We start from the raw sequence: 19,938 nt of genomic DNA, 5'->3' as shown, positions 1-19,938 counted from the left end.
TGCCGAGCAACAGCAGGAGTAACTCTGGGCAGTCAGAGAGAGATGCCTTCGTGGCCGCTTCAGCGTTGCTTTTAAGCGCAGCAGCTGTATTACTATAAATCATTCTTATCTTTTGTCTCGTATTTTAAGCGTTGAAGAATGAGAGATGTATCGAGTTTAATGGAAGCGGAACAATGATAGAGTATCGACTGAGCGAAAGTCGATATGAAAAGCCAATGTTACCCCGGCCTTTCGCCTGCGAAAGTAAACCTCTGGTGTGAAGCTCGACACTTGTGCAAACGGCGTCAGAAAAAAGCGTAAGGTAAACAAAACGGTGACATAGAAAAATAAAAGACGCAACAAAAGGTCTCGATTTTCTGTCTTTCCTCGTGGTGTGTGTATATATATATATATACATTGCGTAGGCCCCGTAACATCTAGTCTACCTAGAAAAGAAAGAAAAATGCGGTCCATAGTAAAAAAAGAAGGTAACCTTCGTAAAAAGGTCAAAGCTCAGCCATTCAATAACACATTGCGGCCACGATTAAAACAATATTCTAAAGTTCGTGCCGCTACCTTAAATGTGCTGAACGTCATCACTTCGAAACCAGAATTGCACAATGTGGAAATAGCGCTGTGCGAAACTGGCAAGTTATTAAATAATTTTCAAGCACTAATACCGCTGAAAATCGCATATTATGCGTCAGCTACAATTCAGTCAATTTCACCTACCCTAAGGACGTCGCTAACGTTGTCTGTAACCATCTTAGTGCTGTACATTATGTACAGCCAGAACCGCCCTTACATAATTTACTACGCAGTCCCTGTTCGTTTTACTTGTACCCTACAACTTAACAAGAAGTCTGTAATTTCATCGTATCACTCGAAACGACTGGCCTTGGCCTAAATTTCATACGGCCCTTGAACATTAAGCTTCTGCATCAAAAAATTTCACCGGTACTTGCCAACGTAATAAATTGTTTAAAGAAGGTGTCTTTCCCAAGTGCCTCAAAACGGGTAAGGTAACCGCAATCTTTAAAGAAAAGGTGATCGGGAGTGCTTAACTAACTATCGCCCTATCTTTATTTTGTCTTCTCTTAGCAAAGTAATTGGAAAGCTTATTTACAAACGTTTAAGTAATTACTTATTAAATCTTAGGCAAATATATCCCTATCAGTTTGGTTTTCGAGAGCATTTGTCAGCAAAACTTGCACTTATTACGTTTCTGGCAAAGTTAAATTAGCTATAGACGAAGGCCTATGAGTCAGTGCTCTCTTACTTTACTAAGGCGTTCGATGCAATGAAACATCTCATTCTGCTACAGAAACTGAAATCTTGTATAATTTGTGGCCCACCATACAGTTAATTCCTGACTATGAAATGAAGAGTTCGACGAAAACTCGTCTGGTCGGGATTGCTCATGCACTCTTAAACAAATGTACACCCTTTGGGGTGTATAGTTGCCACACAACAATAATCGTCATCTGCCTTGCTTGCGCTTCCCTTCTTGAAAACGCTGCGCTCGTTACTTTCCAGTCGAGAATGCTACGTCACGCTGATAACGCGCGTGCCGTTCGTTACTGGGAATACCGGGCTCGCAGCGTTAAAGAAAAGAAATGCGGACAAGACAGATGACGATTATCGTTGTGTGGCAAGATACGACCCAAAGGGTGTAATTTTGCTTAAGAGTGCAGGGCAAAAATGACGCTGACCAGAAATATTAAAAGGAATAAAACCAAGACGTTGCGGCATCCCATAAAGCGACCTTGTTCACAAATCATATTTGTGACAAGCCCCCCACCCCTCCCCGTATGGGAGCCGAAACGTCTTGGTTTCTTTTTCTTTTAATTTTCTTGTTCGGCGTCAATTTTACTCATAACTAATTCCTGACTAGTCCAAGTGAACAGTTCCTTGTCTTCATCTAAAATAACTAATGTAGGTATCCCTCAGGGATTAATAATAGGGCCATTTTTATTTTCAATATCCAATAAGATGTACGATAAATATTACCACACCCACTTTCTTTAATTTTTTGTCCCTGTGAATACTTTCGAGCATTGCTTGCTCTTCACACTACCACCATCTAGTTGGAACTCAAAGCCCTGCTTTTCGTTCTCCATTTCTCTCATTTTTCTCTTCTTTTTTTTTTTGCTGATCAACGTAACTTTTGTATGATGTAACCTGCTACTGTTGCCACAATTACTCTAACCCCAATTTGTCTCGTGTTAGGAGGTCCCCTGGACAGTTTTTACTTCGGGACCTCAAATTTGTGTTTTATGCATACAACTGACGAAAATAAATTCAACTTCAAAATTTCAAAAATTCCATCGGAATACCTGTATGCCAAAATGTTGCTATTTTATTTGTGCTCCATTGAGAGCAATCACTCTACAGCGCATGTATCACAGGTTATAGAGGCCGGCGCAGGCTTTATGCCTTTGATTTCTCCTACACGTAGTAAGGATTAGTCCAACAAAATCGGTATCCATTAGAATGACACCCTGCTTCCTGTGAAGCCTGGTTATTTCAGCGTGGGAACTGTCTTGTACAAAGCTAGTTTGATTAAATCGAATTCCGGTGTTTTACGCGTCAAAACCACGATTTGATAACGAGGCACGCCGTAACAGGGATTCCGGATTAATTTCGACCACCAGGGGGGATATATTACGTGCCCCCAATGCATGAGACACAGGCGTTCTTGCATTTCGCCCCCTTCGAAATGCGGTCGCCGCGGTCGCGATTTGGTCCGGCGACCTCGTGCTCAGCAGCGCAACACCATAGCCATTACGCCACTGTGGCGGGCAGTTTGATGAAGTTTATGGTCACAAAGCATCACGTGATTTGTGAAAGACTCCCTTGTGCAGGCTTTTCGTTTTTTATCTTCGATCTCCTAGGCTTCTCTAACGTACACCTAAGTATAGCAAGTGGCAGGAATGTTCTTGCATTGGAATGCGCCCGCCGCGGTCAGGATTGCATCGTGACTTTGCCGTGCACGAAATTAGTGACATTTGTAGCCAAATGTGTATGTAGGCAAAAGAAGCACTTGAGAAAAAAAACAAAAGAACAGGAGAGCAGGGGCGCTGGCCTTAAACTAAATTTGTGACATGAAAAAGAGACGAAACCCTGTTGTCCTACAGGATATTCTATCCAAAAGGACACGAATTTCTATCCTGTTCTTCTTTCTTCAAGTGCTTGTTTTTCCTACAAGAGCTGGCAATGTCACAAGTGAGTCGCTTACAGCTAGCCTATCTGTCAGCTTTAGATCCTCGCCATGCTCAGCACTGGAACGTTGTAGTTGGCACTGTACTATACCGCACCAGCTAATAGCGAAAGTTTGAACATGCGCCTAAGGCTAACACAATGTCAAGCTGTACCTTTAGGTTGCTCTTTTTCGGTACTCTTTCTTTTTGAGATAAAGATGCTTACTCAGTAAATCCCGTTACATATGATCCTTTTATTGCTTATGATGATAAAATTTCGTGCCGATAGAGTCAACGCGACGTGAGAAATTTCCCTTATGTACCTATGCACACGCAGGCCTACCCATTTAGTCTAACAAAGAAATATGAAAGTTGATAAGTTTAGTGCCCGTTCATTTGCAAATGCAATGTAGTCCTTGCTTGGGAAAAAACAAGCAGCATGGTCCAGGTTTTGACACATTCGGGGGTGTCACTCACGCAGTACTGGTACGGAACTTTAAACGAGGTGCCGCAACCCGTCGTTTAGTTATGCATCATTTTTTAAGTACCAAAGCTTATACGTTATCGGTGATGGTGGCACTTATATATTATTTTCGACGTGTAAGCTAAGAAGTCCGCGTACTTATTTTAGCCTAATATTTCACGTTAGTGATCCATCAAGTAGAAACGGATTGCATAAACTTGCAAGTGATTAGCGGGGCCATGAAGTCCAATTTCATCAAAACTGTACTTTCGTAACTGAAAGGTTAAGAGGTCAATATTTTGGCGAGGATCCTCAGCGACCGATATATAGTAGAGAATGAACTATGTACGGTCGTACTTATGATCGCCTAATTCGCTGGAGAAAAAAATGGGTTGGATCGCATACGGCAGACATCGTCAGCTCCTGACTGGAAGCTTATTATTATCATTGAAAAAGAAGGTGTACAATCAGTGCATTTTACCAGTGCTGTCTTATGGGGCAGGGACTTGGAGACTGACAAAGAAGCTTGAGAACAAGTTAAAGACCGCGCAAAGAGCGGGGGCACGAGGATTGCAAGGCATAACGTTAAGACACAGAAAGAGAGTGGTTTGGATCACAGAGTAAACGGGTATAGACAATATTCTAATTGACATCAAGAGAAAAAAAATGGAGCGGGGTAGGCAGTTTAATGCGTCAATGCGCCGGTTAGATAACCGTTGGTCCATTAGGGTAACAGAATGGGTACCAAGAGAAGAGAAACGCAGTTGAGGACGGCAGATGACTAGGTGGTGCGATCAAATCAGGAAATTCGCGGGCGCTAGTTGGAATTGGTTGGTGCAGGGCAGGGCTAATTTATCGCAGGAAGAGGCCTTCGTCCTGCAGTGGACATAAAACAGAGTGATGATGATGGTGATGATGATGATGATTTCGCTGAGACAAGCGGATTAAAAAAATATATTTAGCCAGCTCAGGTTTTGGAGAGGTTAAAAAGTGCCGAAAACAGTGTCAAATACACCGCCAAAAGGTCATAGTTTTTGACATTTGCAATGATATTTTTACGAAGCGATAAGGGATCACTTTATTACTTATACAACTCTTCGGTGCCGCGCCAAAAGAACAGGCTTTCATTTTTTTCACAGATCCTATAATACTGCATGATCTGCGCTCCCCCGACCCTTCACCCCCCCCCCCCCCCCCATAGAAAGTAGTGCATGAACCACAAACGCATTGGCGCTTACAGTGATGACTTCGTTCTTCAAATGAAACCACGGCTCATTTCTTTTTCTGGCAAGAGAAATCGGCTTGATTTATAGTCCTTATAGGGCGTTTGATATCGCATTTGCAATGCAGGTGTGCACAATGAACTCGCCGATGACAGTGGCGATGAACGGCTCCACATCATATATTATATAAAAGATCCAATAGTAAATAATCTGTATGTTGTTGAAGTACGTTTATCCGAACGCTTCTGCACACTCCTCCAAAAGCATCAATCACATGGAGAGGAAAAGGGGAGGTTATTGATTAGCTCCCTGAGGGTAATGCCAGAGCAGCGCCGTTATAAATCACACATATTTAGATACTTCAGTTCTTTCCACAGAGGCACCGTCAAGGTTAAATATCGGTACTCCCATTCGCTATCTGCGTGAACCAACATTAGCGCCCTTTTTAACTCGGCGCCGTCATTTAGTGAATGAAGGCAAACCTTCATTTTCCGTTGTCTATGGACAACAGAAAGTAACGTCCATGAAAGAAACACGTCGCTGTCAAAAGTCGTACCGGTTACTGCCTTTCGCCTCTTTGCGACATTAATTAGGATGCGGTATCGTATGCTTTGCGCGTATGATACTGACAAAGGCTCGCTCAGAACGAAATATTACGGCAGAACCCATCTCACGATGACTGTCGGCGACAACACGATTACCATTCGAGCAATGTAGCAATGCACCGTATTTCGGAAATCGCGTTCATTTAACCTGTGTAGTGACCCTTCTGAAACTTCCGTTGCTCCGGCTACATGTGACATATTCCAGTATTGTCTTACTTTTCTATGGCGCTCGCTTGCCTAAGTCGACCATGAGGACGACCATCAGGATGTCCTCATGGTCGACAACATGACACATGACAGCAGCAGGACGACGACAGTATGACGCTGATGCAGTGATGACGATGGAATTACAATGAAGGAATGACGTTGATTTAACGACAAAGGTGGAATGACGACGACAGCATGGCGACAAAGAGATAATTCGTGAATGATAATGATGGTATAACGACCATAGCGTGACAACGACATGAGGATCACATGATGACGACGAGTGTACGACAACGATGGCGTGACGACGAAAGTTTTACGACAATAGGATGACGGAGGTGGGATGACGACGATGACAGCACCACGATGCCATGACGACGATGGTATGACAACAGATTCACGACAGTGACGGTCTGACAATGACGCAATGATGACCACGACCTGACAACGGCAGTATAATCGCGATTGAGGGACGACAGCATAATTACAGTAAAATTAAGAAGGAATCGAGTTGATGGATCGACGAAGGTGGTATGGCGACGACGGCCTAATGAGAGTAAGATGAAGTTAGTGGGGCGAGAATGATGATAAAACGACAGCGTGACGATGATGGCGTGACGAGAGTCGAATGTCGAAGTTGAAATAACGACGATGTAACGACCGTGACGGTATTACGACGATGGTATGATAGCGAACGCATGACGACTAGTGTACGACGATGGCGTGACAATGGTATGAGGACAATGGTATGACGATTAGCGTATGACGACAATGGCGTGGTGACGAGTGTATCATGAAGCCGTATGATGACGAACGAGAGAGGATGATGGCACGATGAATGTCAGATGGCGACGATGGCAAGACCACATAACCTGACGACGACGCTCTGACAAGGGATGCATGATAGCAGCTGTCGTACGCCGATGGCGTGACAACGGTATGAGTGCTTTTGTATGACAACAAGTGCATTACGGCAACGGCGTGGCGAGACTGTATCATGGAGCCGTATGACCACGGAGTGAGGATGATGGCACGACGAAAGTCAGATGACGACGATGGCAAGACCGCGACATCATGAGGACGACGTTGTGACAACGGGTGCATGATAGCGACTGTCTGACGGCAGTGCAACGACGATGATGGCATAACAATGATGGCATAATTCCGACTGAATGACGATAGTATGATTACGCTAGAACGACGTGGTATGATTGACGTCGATGGAAAGACGAAGACGGTACGACGACAATGAGATGACGTTACGAAAGTGATGTCGATTGTAAAACTTCACGATGACGGTATGACGACAATGGTATGACGACTATGTGACGATGATGGCGTGGTGTTTTTTATTTTTACCAGGTCGCAAAATATTTGTTCGGACGGGTGAAGGAAAGAGTGCTGAACATATGGTCAAACAGCGAGTACCACAGGGAAGCGTACTCAGCCCTTCTCTTTTTAACTGCGTCATGGCTAATTTAACAAGACTACCATAACAGTTAATATTTTCACTGTATGCAGATGATGGGGGTTTAATGTTATATTACTTCACATGGCATTGTAAGACGGCATAAATACCATTAACGAATTTTTGAGAGAGAGAGAGAGAGAGAGAGAGAGAGAGAGAGAGAGGAATGGTTCTATCACACTCAAAGACAGCATTATTTCACTTCATTCGGACGCAGTTAAAACATTTCTCTTAATCTGAAAGAACACCTTCTAATGATTTTCGCATAGCATCGAGTTCTTGGCATAATACTTGATATGCAAGCTATCCTGGGCACCCCACATAAAAAAAACTCGAAAACGAGGTCAATTCGACAGTGACTATACTTCGCAGACTTGCAGGCCCATTATGGGGCGGATCAGTCTCGTCCATGCTGACTGTTTACAATTCATTAATACGACGAAAAATCGCGTATTCCACGGCCATCTTACACGGAATTTCCCACACGTCAGAAGGGCGACTTCAAAGACATTTAGCTAGAGGAGTACGCCTATGTCTAGGAATTCCACGATCGACTTCTAGCTTTCTTGTAATATCTGAGGCTCGCGAATCCCCGTTTCCACTTATCAGAACTACAGAAGCTTGCTGACATTATTTACGTCTTAAAACACAGCATAAAAGCCACCCATTGGCTCTATACATAAGGAAACGAAGTAGAAGGTATTTTCCTAAAGGAACTCGAGAAAATCTTCGTATATTGCCAAGAAATGAATTTTGGAATTCAGACGTCGAATATCCTCCATGGCTGCTTACACTTCCAAAAATTGAATTGTCAGTAGACGGGATGTTCAGAAAAAGAGACTTGTTCATTCAAGCTGCTCAACAACTAGCACTTTACCAGATATATATGCCGTATCCAGGACACAGACACATCTATACAGATGAATCCAGTACAGCAACCTCTTAACTTCAGCCATCATTATACCGCACCGCAATAAACAAGAATCCTTTAAGTTATCTCGTACGACTTCGTCCGCAACGGCTGAACTATTCACAATCCTATGTGCGATAAAATTTATAACGCCAGTAAGAGATGCTCAAAATGGGTAATTAGCAGAGATTCACAGGCGGCTCTAACGTCACTTCGCAGCGCAAAAGGAAAACAATTAGTGATAGTATAATATACGAAACACTTAAGAACCTCACAAAGGCAAGCCAAGCGAAGCATGAAACAGCATTCGAGAGGATACCAAGGCATTGTAACATTCCTAGCAACCATGTCAAGCATGTCATTCCAAGTCAACACCAGTAGGATGCATTGATTGTACACCTTTTTTTTAATGATAATGGTAAGCTTCCAGTCAGGACCTGGCAATGTCTGCCGAATGCGCTCCAACCCATTATGATTCTTCTGTAAATTTCCTTCTCATGATCAGGGTCCCCTGTGAGTAATTGACTAAGGTTAACATACTCCTTCACAGACTATAGACGCTGACTAGCGATTCTGAACTCTTGTTCCCTTTTCCGGCTATTGATCATTATCTTTGATTTCTGCGTACTAATATTCAACCCCACTCTTACACATTCTTTGTTAAGGTCCTCCATCATTTGTTGTAACTCGTCCCCAGTGTTGCTGAACAGAACAATGTCATCTGCAAATCGAAGGTTGCTGAGATATTCGCCGTTGATTCTTACTCCTCAGCCTTTCCAGTTTAATAGCTTGAATACTTCTTCCAAGCACGCATTGAATAGCATTGGAGAGATTGTGTTTCCTTGTCTGACCCCTTTCTTTATAGGTATCTTCCAACTTTTCCTGCGGAGAATTAAGGTAGCTGTGGGATCTGTAGATACTTTTCAAGATATTTACCTAAGCGTCCCGTACTCCTTGATTACTTAATGCCTCTATGACTGCTTGTATCTCTACTGAATCAAATGCCTTTTCGTGATCTATGAAAGCTATATGGAGAGGCTGATTGTACTCTGCGGATTTCATGAATACCTGATTGATGACATAGATGTGGTCCACTGTAGAGTATCCCTTTCTCAAACCTGCCTGTTTTCTTGGTTAACTAAAGTCCAGTGTTGCCCTTATGCTATTGGAGATTATCTTGGTAAATACTTTATATATTTCTGGAAGTAAGCTAATGGGCCTATAATTTTTCATTTCTTTAGCGTCTTCCTTTTTGTTGGTTGTGTAATGTTGGCATTATTCCACTTATCTGGCACCCTTGAAGTCGATAGACAGTTCATACAATGGGCCGCTAGTTTTTCAAGCATTATGTCTCCTCCATCTTTGATTGAATCGACTGGTAGTCCACCTTCTCCTGCCGCTTTTCGCAGTTTCATGTCTTGCATGGCCCATCTAATTTCATCACTAGCTATAGAAGGAGCCTCTGTAACCTGTTCATTACTGCTTCGAATGGAGGTGTCGTGGCTGCCTTGGGTACTGTACAGGTGAGTATAGAATTTTTCCGCCGCTTTTACTATATCTTCGAGATTGCTGATGATGTTATCCTGCTTATCTTTCAGTGCATACATCTTAGTTTGTCCGACGCGAAGTTTCCTTCTCACTGATTTGATGTTGCGTTCATTTTTTGCTGCTTCCGCAGTCTTTCTCACGTTATAATTTCGAATATCTGTTATTTTCTCCTTGTTGATTGGTTTTTCACAGTTACGCGAATTATAGCTGAACTCTTGAGTTAGACAATTTCATTCTTTGTTATTTCTTTATTAAGTCCTTTGTTACATGGGAGAGCTTACCTACTGGTTGTCTTGTTGCCTTAGCTCCCACTCCCAATTCTGCTTCTGAAGCCAGCCTAGTTACGGTGGCATTCATTGCCTCTATGTCATCTTCATCTCTATGTTCTAAGGCTGCATATTTGTTTGCAAGTGCCAACCTGAATTGGTCTGCTTTTACCCTTACTGCTTCTAGGTTGGACTGTTTCTTCTTGACCAGTTTTACTCTTCTCTTCAAATTGAGATTAATCGTAGCCCTCACTCCTCTGTGATCAATGCACTTTACCCTACCTAACACATCTACATCATGACCTGTGCTGGGATCGGCATAAAATATGAAATCAATTTCATTTCTTGTTTTACCATTAAAGCTTTTCCAGGTCCACTTTTTGTTCCAACGCTTCCTGAAGAAGGTGTTCATTATTCATAGCTTATTCGTTTCCGCGAATTCTGCTATCTTTCCTCAAGTGTTCCTAGAATCCACGCCGTAATTGCCAATTGCTTGTTCGCCAGCCTGCTTTTTCCCCACTTTTGCATTGAAGTTGCCCATGTCTACAGTAAACTGAGTTTGCACTTTTCGCATCGCTAATTCAACATCTCCATAAAACTGTTCTATTTCTTCATCATCGTGACTGGAAGTTGGATCGTAGGTTTGTGCTACCTTTATTCTATACCTCTATTCTATTCAGCTTTATTACACCTACTGCTACCCTCACATTAATGTTGTTGAATTCGTAGGTGTTGTCCGCAATGTCCTTACGGATTAGGAGTCCCACTCCGAACTGCTTCTTATCTGGTAGCCATTTATAGCAGAGAACGTGGCCATTTGTCAGCACTGTATAAGCCTCAACAGTTCTTCTAACCTCACTAAGGACAATGATATCCCAAACAATGTCTGACAGTTCCCCCAAGAGTCCTGCTAGGCTAGCTTCACTCGAGAGGGTTCGGGTGCTTAACGTTGCAAGGGTAAGTTTCCATAGGCGGCCTGTCCGGGTCCAGAGATTCTTAGCACCCTTTGCTGCGTTGCAGGTATGACCGCCACCTTGGTTTATTGAATTTCGTTCATTTAATTCAAATTTTCATTGTCATTAGATGGAAACACTGAAACCCTTATACATCAATTGAGGCTAGGCACTGCCTACACAGAACATTTCTTACATAGAATTGGCCGTGCGGAAACCCCCGAATGTGATTGTGGATTTGTATATGAAGATATACGTCACCTCCTTCCAGATTGCCCCTGTCACGACACACCAAGACGCTGACTTAAATCAACCCTAACTGCATTACACCACATACCTTTCAGTTTAAGGAAGCTTTTGGGTACTTGCCTAACAACGGCCTTGCAGAAGACCGCTTTAAGAACATTAAAAACATTTCTCGAAGACAGCGGCATCGTTGCCCGGTATTAACGCTTTTAATTGTTCCTTTCATTTCAATGTCGTTGTATATAGGTATGTGTTTGCGGATGAAGTCGTGTTAACTGTTCTGTTGTGACTATGTGTTATAATGCATTGCGCGATATACGGAGCACCCTCTGACTAGAGACTGTATTATTAGGCGACAGTATCATTTGTAGTTTTGACACTTTCTTCAAGAGAACTGTGGATCCATTTAATTTGTATTGTATGTACCGTGTATTTCTTACGTCATAGTGTTACTGTGAGAACGTTGCGTGACAAGTTCTGGTGCTTGTATGAAAAGGTTATTTGATACGTAATTTTGAACCCTGCATGCTGTAGCTATCCCCATTAGAGAGCTAAGAAGTAGATGGCGCCTTAAATTGTGCGTCAACATCTCCTTATATCATATCAATAAAAAAGGTCACTTCGCTCACTGCTGCTGCCGCGCTTGCTCACGCCAGAGTGTTGATAGCGAGTGTCCGCAGCCATTGAGTGTGATGTGTTCCTGTCTGCCTGTACACGCTGACACCACGCTTATTAATTCAGTTAGTAAGCGAATGTTTCCAAGTTTATACGGCCGATAAAACCGCTATCCCTTCTTCATATAACTGTCTACTAAGTTCGTATCGCAATCGATGCTTCGCCTTTCGAGCGAAACTGCAACTTTTTAGTGGCACAAGCATTGAGTGACACTCTTGTTTCTGCGCAGCACTTCCGGTTTACCTGCTGGGACGACCGGGGATGAAAGTTAACGTAAATCCGAAAAAAAATAGAAAAAATAGTGCAGTGTAAAATTCATGGGTTTCATTATAGATATGATATGAGAGCATGAGTTCAGTTACAAGTTGAGTTACTGAAGTATCTGGAATAATTAGAATTATTTAGAAATCACTGAGATGACCGGGGACCAGATTGAACGTCATAAGAAATTCAACGGCAATGCGAGCAGCGGCAGCACACCGCTTTTGGTCGTATTGCCCTTTCTTTTCCTTTGGTGCTCCTCGTATTCACGCTACTACTGGGGAATCCTAGCTATGCGTTGCCTACCCGTAGCGGTGCTGCAACACCAATGAAATCAGTTGCTACGCTGGTTCTTTTACATATAGAAGGTTAGTGACGTCACTCTCGACGTCGTAAGCTGCCATCGCCGCGGCAGCTTACACAACAGTAATCTTTGCCGCGAAGCGTATTCGAGGAGCACTACATGCTTCGCATTGTTAGCAGGAGCGCCTTATCACCAATGATGTGCTTTTGATCCTTGCTTTGTGCTTGTTCTTTATTGAAACGAATGCTGCGCTGTATGTTCCATAGGGCTTCCTACATAATAAATAGAAGGAACGCTGCCATTAGTGTCTACCGGAGCTGCAATATGCGCAGTTCAGCCAATTCATGGTCTCCGAGATTGCTCGTGCCCCCATGTTTTGCTCCGGCCGTCCCGTTCGCACGGAGAGAGCTGAAGTTCAGTGCTGGGCGTGGCCGGCTCTTCCTCCGCAAAGTGCCACTCGCCATCGAGGGCTTTTCGTGCTTTGTGAAAGCCTTTCGACAACTCCGCTGCTGTTGCTGCGGCTTGTATAAGGCGAGGAAAAATAATGCTTTTGCGCAGCTTTGTGATCTTACTTTGGAAATGATGGCTGACGGTCGACGAGAGACGAAGTGCATGTTTGTGCCCATTTATTCTCAATTGCTTTCTTTTTCACAGGCATACTCCTACTGCACTCACGTGGGTAAGTACGCGTAGAAGTGGTATACCTCTACAATGCTTCGTCATGTGCCGGGAACGGGCTATACTTCATAATCTGCGGGTTATATGCATGTTTGTCGTTTTGTGAGCTGGTTTCAAAGTTATGAATGAGTAGCCTACTGGTGTAGGTGCTTGCTTTCGTTCTTGCATTTCGCCGTCGTGATAGGGCGTGAAGCAAGACTTAGCATGATCTGCCCCCACAAACATGCTGCAATCGCTCATGCACTTAGATTTAGGGGCGCGTTTGAGAACGTTTCCCAGGTGGTTAAAAGTACTCGGAGCCTATCACTACGACATGCCTTATAATTATGTCTTGTTTTTGCCATGTATGCACAATAATTTATTCATTTATTATTATGTTTTCTGTCGCCACCACCACCACAGTATAGTATCCCCGTGATATGCCACCAACTGTAATTGGTTTCGGTATGCTATTTGATGCTGAAATCTTTAACCTTGTTTACTGAGAGAAACCAGTGTTGCGCGTATTGACAGGCATCAGCTCACAAACGATAACATTAAAGATTGTTAGTAGAGAGTACAGAAAGCAAAATTTTATGCATGGTCTGTGTAGGTAGTGTTGGCTTTGTCAGCAAACGCGCAAACATAATTCTCACGAGTAAGTATGTCAGCACAAAGCCAAATATCCAAGTTGAAATCTCACTGAAATGTGTAAACGTACAAATTACGTTTCAACTAAGGCGCCGCAGACTTTAAGCAGGATATTTTTGCGGACTAGAGAAAATCTGTGTTCTGCATCAGTTTGCTTGCGATTGCTAGCTGCGTGCCGCAGTCTCACGGCTTGATGGAGCAAGAAATTCTGCAGCAATAAATTATAGAATTATTTACCACATTATTAAATATATTTAGTCAACCCAAGGTGCATTACCATTAATAAAAAGTAGTGATTAGAATTTTAATTTCATCAAACACAAAAATACTATACCCTTTTTCCTATGTCAGCGTAGGGCATGCTTACTTTTTAAATATATGTACTTACGAATACCTTACGTGGCTTTCAAGGCATTCGGTAGCGGCGGAGTACGGTTGCATCCACGTAAACCAATCGTTATACAGGAAGGCGAAAAAAGGCATCACATTACAACAACATTATTCACACAATGCAATAGCACGCATTATGAAACTAAAAGCAGGAAAAAAAGTACCCACGTTAAGATACTAGTAAACAATAAATGTACAAATTTGCACTACAGAGTATACGTACTAACGCGAAAATGGCTATTTCAATGGCTGAATCATCGCAATGCAAAATGAAAAAAAAAGAAAGAAAAGAATAGCAAATAACTATTAAACTCTGCCATCTACGATAAGATACCAATTCAAACAATTGATGGTTTGGGAACCCATACGCTGCTTGTTTGAAAAATAAACTAACAAAGACGACATAAGCACAGACTATACATACTACAACATCAGGCAGAAGATATAGAAAGCTGCAGAAAAAAAATAAAGCGAAAAAAATGCATAAGTGGTTGAGACGGCAGAACTTTCGAAGCAGACCTCCATGTAGAGCTGAAAAATGGCTTGGGATATTGGATTGGACGAACTTTAATAAAGCTTCTACAGGACGCACGTCAGCGCGCAGTGGTCGTCTCCCACGCAGGGAGCGACACGGAGTACCTGGCGGCCGCTGCGCGAGCCTTCTGGACGGCCCATTGCTGGTCTTGTAGGGTCTTCTTTCGTAGGGTCTTCAACCACATGCCTGAGGAAGAGTCTGGCGGAGGGTTTCTACACTCCCAGAGCACGTGTGCGAGTGTCGCCGTGACCCTGCACGAGGGGCACGCATCGTCGAGGTAGACGTCCGGGTAGATGGTGTGGAACGTGGTGGAGTTGGGATAGGTATGGTGTTTGTAAAAAGCGTAGCGTAAGCGCCTGCGGCCTGTTTAGTTTGGGGTGCGGGGGCGGAAAGAGACGTCGTCCCAAGTAAAAGTGTTTAGTGATTTCGTTGTACATTACTGTGGCGTCCCTGTTCACCTCCAACTCCTCGTGACGCGGTTGCCCGGGGTTGACGACGCGGTCGATAAGCGCGCGCGCAACGACGTGGGCTGCCTCGTTGAGGTTGGGCAGGGCACCCGGGATCCGAACCAGGTGGGCGGGAAACCAGATGAGGTGTGGTGCTTGAGGGTGCTCGGATCAGCGCGCAGAGGACGCGTAGCGCCTGGTCTCCCGCGACTCCTCTCTCTAGGGTTTTGATGACCGGTCTCGAGTCGCTGAATATTGGCTTTCGCTTATCGTTAAGCATTTCCAGGGCTATGGCCACTTGCTCCGCCACCTCGAGGTCGCGTGCAAGTACCGTGGTGGCGTTTAGAATCCACTGCGTGGACGAGACCGCTACCGCAACGAAGACTCGGTTGCAACGGTAGGCGGCGGCGTTCACGAAAGCGACGTCATCCGCTTTCTTGTTTATGCGTTTGAGAAATGCGGTCGCACGGGCTAGGCGCCTGCCTCGATTGTGTTCCGCATGTACTGTACGTTTCGAGGAATGGGTGCGATCGTGAACAGGTCGCGGAGCTCGCGGGGAACTGGCGTAAACTCCGGTATGATCCTGGGTGTTTGGTGGGAAGTACCCGAGCTCCCGCAAGATGTGACGGCCCGTCTTGGTCGTCGTCAGTCGTATCATCTGCGCTCTCTCCTGAGCCTCAGCGATCTCTTCAAGCGTATTGTGCACACCGAGCTCGAGGAGTCGATACGACGGCGTGGTGATCGGGAGCCCGAGGGCCCGCTTCACTACCTTTCGTATGAGCGTATTGAGCTTGTCACGCTCCGATTGTTTCCACTTGTACATTGCTGCGACGTAGCTAAAGTGACATAGGATAAACGCGTGTACGAGGCGTAGCAGATTGTATTCTTTGAGGCCGTGGTGACGGTTGGCCACTCTGCGTACCAGTCGTATCGCGTTGGCCGTCTTTGTCGGCAGCTTGTGGGCCCTTTGGATGTTTGACCCACCCGCCTAGATTATCATTCGCAGTACTCGGATGGAGTCGACCCTGGGGATTGGGCGACCGCCTCTGGTGCGGACGGTGATGCTGCACTCGGTCGGGGGTTTCCACCCCTTAGGCCTTTACCTTGTCGTTTTAGGCATTAAAGCAACAGCTCCAATTTGGCGGAGGAGCACTGGAGGCTCGTGTAGTCGAGGTAGGACTCGGCGGTTTCGACTGCCCCCGGCAGAGCGGATTCCATAAAGCCGTCCGACCACGTGGAGCACCAGATGGCCATGTCGTCCGCGTATATTGTTTGATTGAGGCCTTGTATCTTCGAGAGGCATTCGCAGAGCCCGATCATCCCCAGGTTGAACAGCGTCGGCGGGATGACGGAGCCCTGGGGGATGACACGCTGTCCAAGCTCGACTTCTTCTGACGTGAGGTCTCCAGCACAGAGCACGGCCTTGCGACGGGTTAGAAAGGAGCGAACGAACTCGTAGAACCGGTGCCCGAGCCCTAGGTCCGTGATCGCCTTAAGTATTGCCGAGTGCTCGATGTTCACCATCATCATCATCAGCTTGGTTACGCCCACTGCAGGACAAAGGTCTCTCCCATACTTCTCCAACAATCCCGGTCATGTACTAATTGTGGCCATGTCGTCCCCACAAATTTCTTAATCTCATCCGCCCACCTAACTTTCTGCCGCCCCCGGCTACGCTTACCTTCCTTTGGAATCCAGTCCGTAACCCTTAATGACCATCGGTTATCTTCCCTCCTCATTACATGTCCTGCCCAGGCCCCATTTCTTTTTCTTGATTTCAACTAAGATGTCTTTAACTCGCTTTTGTTCCCTCACCCAATCTGCTCTTTTCTTATCCCTTAACGTTACACCCATCATTCTTCTTTCCATAGCTCGTTGTGTCGTACTCAATTTAAGTAGAACCCTTTTCTTAAGCCTCCAGGTTTCCGCGCCGTAGGTGAGTACTGGTAAGACACAGCTATTATACACTTTTCTCTTGAGGGATAGTGGCAACCTGTTCATGATCTGAGAATGCCTGCCAAACGCACCCCAGTCCATTCCTATTTTTCTGATTATTTCACTCTCATGATCCGGATCAGCAGTCACTACCTGTCCTAAGTAGATGCATTTCCGAACCACTTCCAGTGCCTCGCTACCTATTGTAAACTGCTGTTCTCTTCCGAGACTGTTAAACAATACTTTCGTTTTCTGCAGATTAATTTTTAGCCCCACCCTTCTGCTTTGCCTCTCCAGGTTAGTGAGCATGCATTGCAGTTGGTCCCCTGAGTTACTAAGCAAGGCAATATCATCAGCGAATCGCAAGTTACTAAGGTATTCTCTATTAACCTTTATCCCCAATTCTTCCCAATCCAGGTCTCTGAATACCTCCTGTAAACACGCTGTGAATAGCATTGGAGAGATCGTATCTCCCTGCCTGACGCCTTTCTTTATTGAGATTCCGTTGCTTTCATTATGGAGGAATACAGTGGCTGTGCAGCCGCTATAGATATCTTTCAGTATTTTCACATACGGCTCGTCTACAGCCTAATTCCGTAATGCCTCCATGACTGCTGAGATTTCGACTGAATCAAACACTTTCTCGTAATCAATGAAAGCTATATATTATGGTTAGTTATATTCCGCACATTTCTCTATCACCTGATTGATAGTGTGAATATGGTCTATTGTTGAGTAGCCTTTACGGAATCCTGCTTGGTCCTTTGCTTGACAAAAGTCTAAGGTGTTCCTGATTCTATTTGCGATTACCTTAGTAAATAATTCGCAGTAAACTGACAGTAAGCTGATCGGCCTATAATTTTGCAAGTCTTTGGCGTCCCCTTCTTTATGGATTAGGATTATGTTAGCGTTCTTCCAAGATTCCGGTACGCTCGAGGTCATGAGGCATGCGTATACAGGTTGGCCAGTTGCTCTAGAACAATCTGGCCACCATCCTTCAACAAATCTGCTGTTACCTGATCCTCCCCAGCAGCCTTCCCCCTTTTCATAGCTCCCAAGGCTTTCTTTACTTCTTCCGGCGTTACCTGTGGGATTTCAAATTCCTCTAGGCTATTCTCTCTTCCATTATCGTCGTGGATGCCACTGGTACCGTATAAATCTCTATAGAACTCCTCAGCCACTTGAACTATCTCATCCATCTTAGTAATGATATTGCTGGCTTTGTCTCTTAACGCATACATCTGATTCTTGCCAATTCCTAGTTTCTTCTTCACTGCTTTTAGGCTTCCTCCGTTCCTGAGAGCATGTGCAATTCTATCCATATTATACTTCCTTATGTTAGCTGTCTTACGTTTGTTGATTAACTTCGAAAGTTCTGCCAGCTCTATTCTAGCTCTAGGCCTAGAGGCTTTCATACATTGGCGTTTCTCGATCAGATCTTTCGTCTCCTGCGATAGCTTACGGGTATCATGTCTAACGGAGTTAGCACCGACTTCTATTGCACACTCCTTAATGATGCCCATAAGATTGTCTTTCATTGCTTCAACACTAAGGTCCTCTTCCTGAGTTAAAGCCGAATACCTGTTCTGTAGCTTGAACAGGAATTCCTCTGTTTTCCCTTTTACCGCTAACTCATTGATCGGCTTCTTATGTACCAGTTTTTTCCTTTCCCTCCTCAGGTCTAAGCTAATTCGAGTTCTTACCATCCTGTGGTCACTGCAGCGCACCTTGCCGAGCACATCCACATCTTGTGTGATGCCAGGGTTAGCGCAGAGTATGAAGTCTATTTCATTTCTAATCTCGCTGTTCGGGCTCCTCCACGTCCACTTTCGGCTATCCCGCTTGCGGAAGAAGGTATTCATCATCCGCATATTATTTTGTTCTCCAAATTCTACTAATAACTCTTCCCTGCTATTCCTAGGGCCTATGCCATATTCCCCCACTGACTTGTCTCCAGCCTGCTTCTTGCCTACCTTGGCATTGAAGTCGCCCATCAGTATAGTGTATTTAGTTTTCACTCTCCCCATCGCCGATTCCACGTCTTCAAAGAAGCTTTCGACTTCCTGATCATCATGACTGGATGTAGGGGCGTAGACCTGTACAACCTTCATTTTGTACCTCTTATGAAGTTTCACATCAAGACCTGCCACCCTCTCGTTAATGCTATGCAATTCCTGTATGTTACCAGCTATATTCTTATTAATCAGGGATCCGACTCCTAGTTCTCGTCTCTCCGCTAAGCCCGGTAGCACAGGACGTGCCCGCTTTTTGGCACTGTATGTGCTTCTTTTGGCCTCCTAACTTCACTGAGCCCTATTATATCCCATTTACTGCCCTCTAATTCCTCCAATAGCACTGCTAGACTCGCCTCACTAGATAACGTTCTAGCGTTAAACGTTGCCAGGTTTATATTCCAGGCACGATGTTATCGAACGTCTTCTCCAGGTCGAGGCCGAGTATGGCGCGGGTGCCCCAAGTGACCCCGGCGTCTATGATCTGGTGTTTCAGGAGAACCATCGTATCGTGCATTGAGAGCCCGGGTCGGAAACCGATCATGTGGTGTGTGAAACAGTCTTGGTCTTCGAGATATCGGCCGACTCTGCTGAGTACGACATGCTCGGCCACCTTGCCCACGCACGACGTGAGCGAGATGGGGCGAAGGTTATCGACGCCAGGCGCCTTGCCCGGTTGTGGAATGAGGATCATCAGGGCGAGTTTCAAGCGTCAGGTAACTCGCCCCGCCCCCACACGTCACTGATGGCGCCCGTGAGGTACACGACCGAAGGGTCGTCTATGTTTCGCAGGAGCTTGTCGGTTATGCCATCGGGGCCGAGGGTGGAACGGCCCGGCGCACCTCTTCGACGGAAAATTTGGCGCCGGGGAGGGCGTTGTCGGTACCTGTGTAATCGGGATGTAGGGTCGGCGGGCCTGTAGGTATCGGCAGGTGCTGATGCACAAGGGTCTTGACAACGTCATCCGGCGAAGCGATGCCTTTGGCCTGGCGAAGGAGTTAGGT

General features: G+C 45.0%; 1 protein-coding gene across 1 annotated transcript; it reads right to left on the bottom strand.

Moving 5' to 3' along the window:
- Window positions 1-16,106: 16,106 nt before the first annotated feature.
- Window positions 16,107-16,517, bottom strand: LOC142578412 (uncharacterized). Its single transcript, XM_075687800.1, has one exon. It carries the CDS (start codon window positions 16,515-16,517, stop codon window positions 16,107-16,109), a length of 411 nt encoding a protein of 136 aa, XP_075543915.1.
- Between the last annotated feature and the right edge of the window lie 3,421 nt (window positions 16,518-19,938).

Source organism: Dermacentor variabilis, chromosome 4, assembly GCF_050947875.1.
Source record: "Dermacentor variabilis isolate Ectoservices chromosome 4, ASM5094787v1, whole genome shotgun sequence".
In the NCBI taxonomy this organism is placed as follows: domain Eukaryota; kingdom Metazoa; phylum Arthropoda; class Arachnida; order Ixodida; family Ixodidae; genus Dermacentor; species Dermacentor variabilis.
Note: the sequence above shows the minus strand (reverse complement) of the source record. Positions and strands in the feature narration are given on the sequence as shown.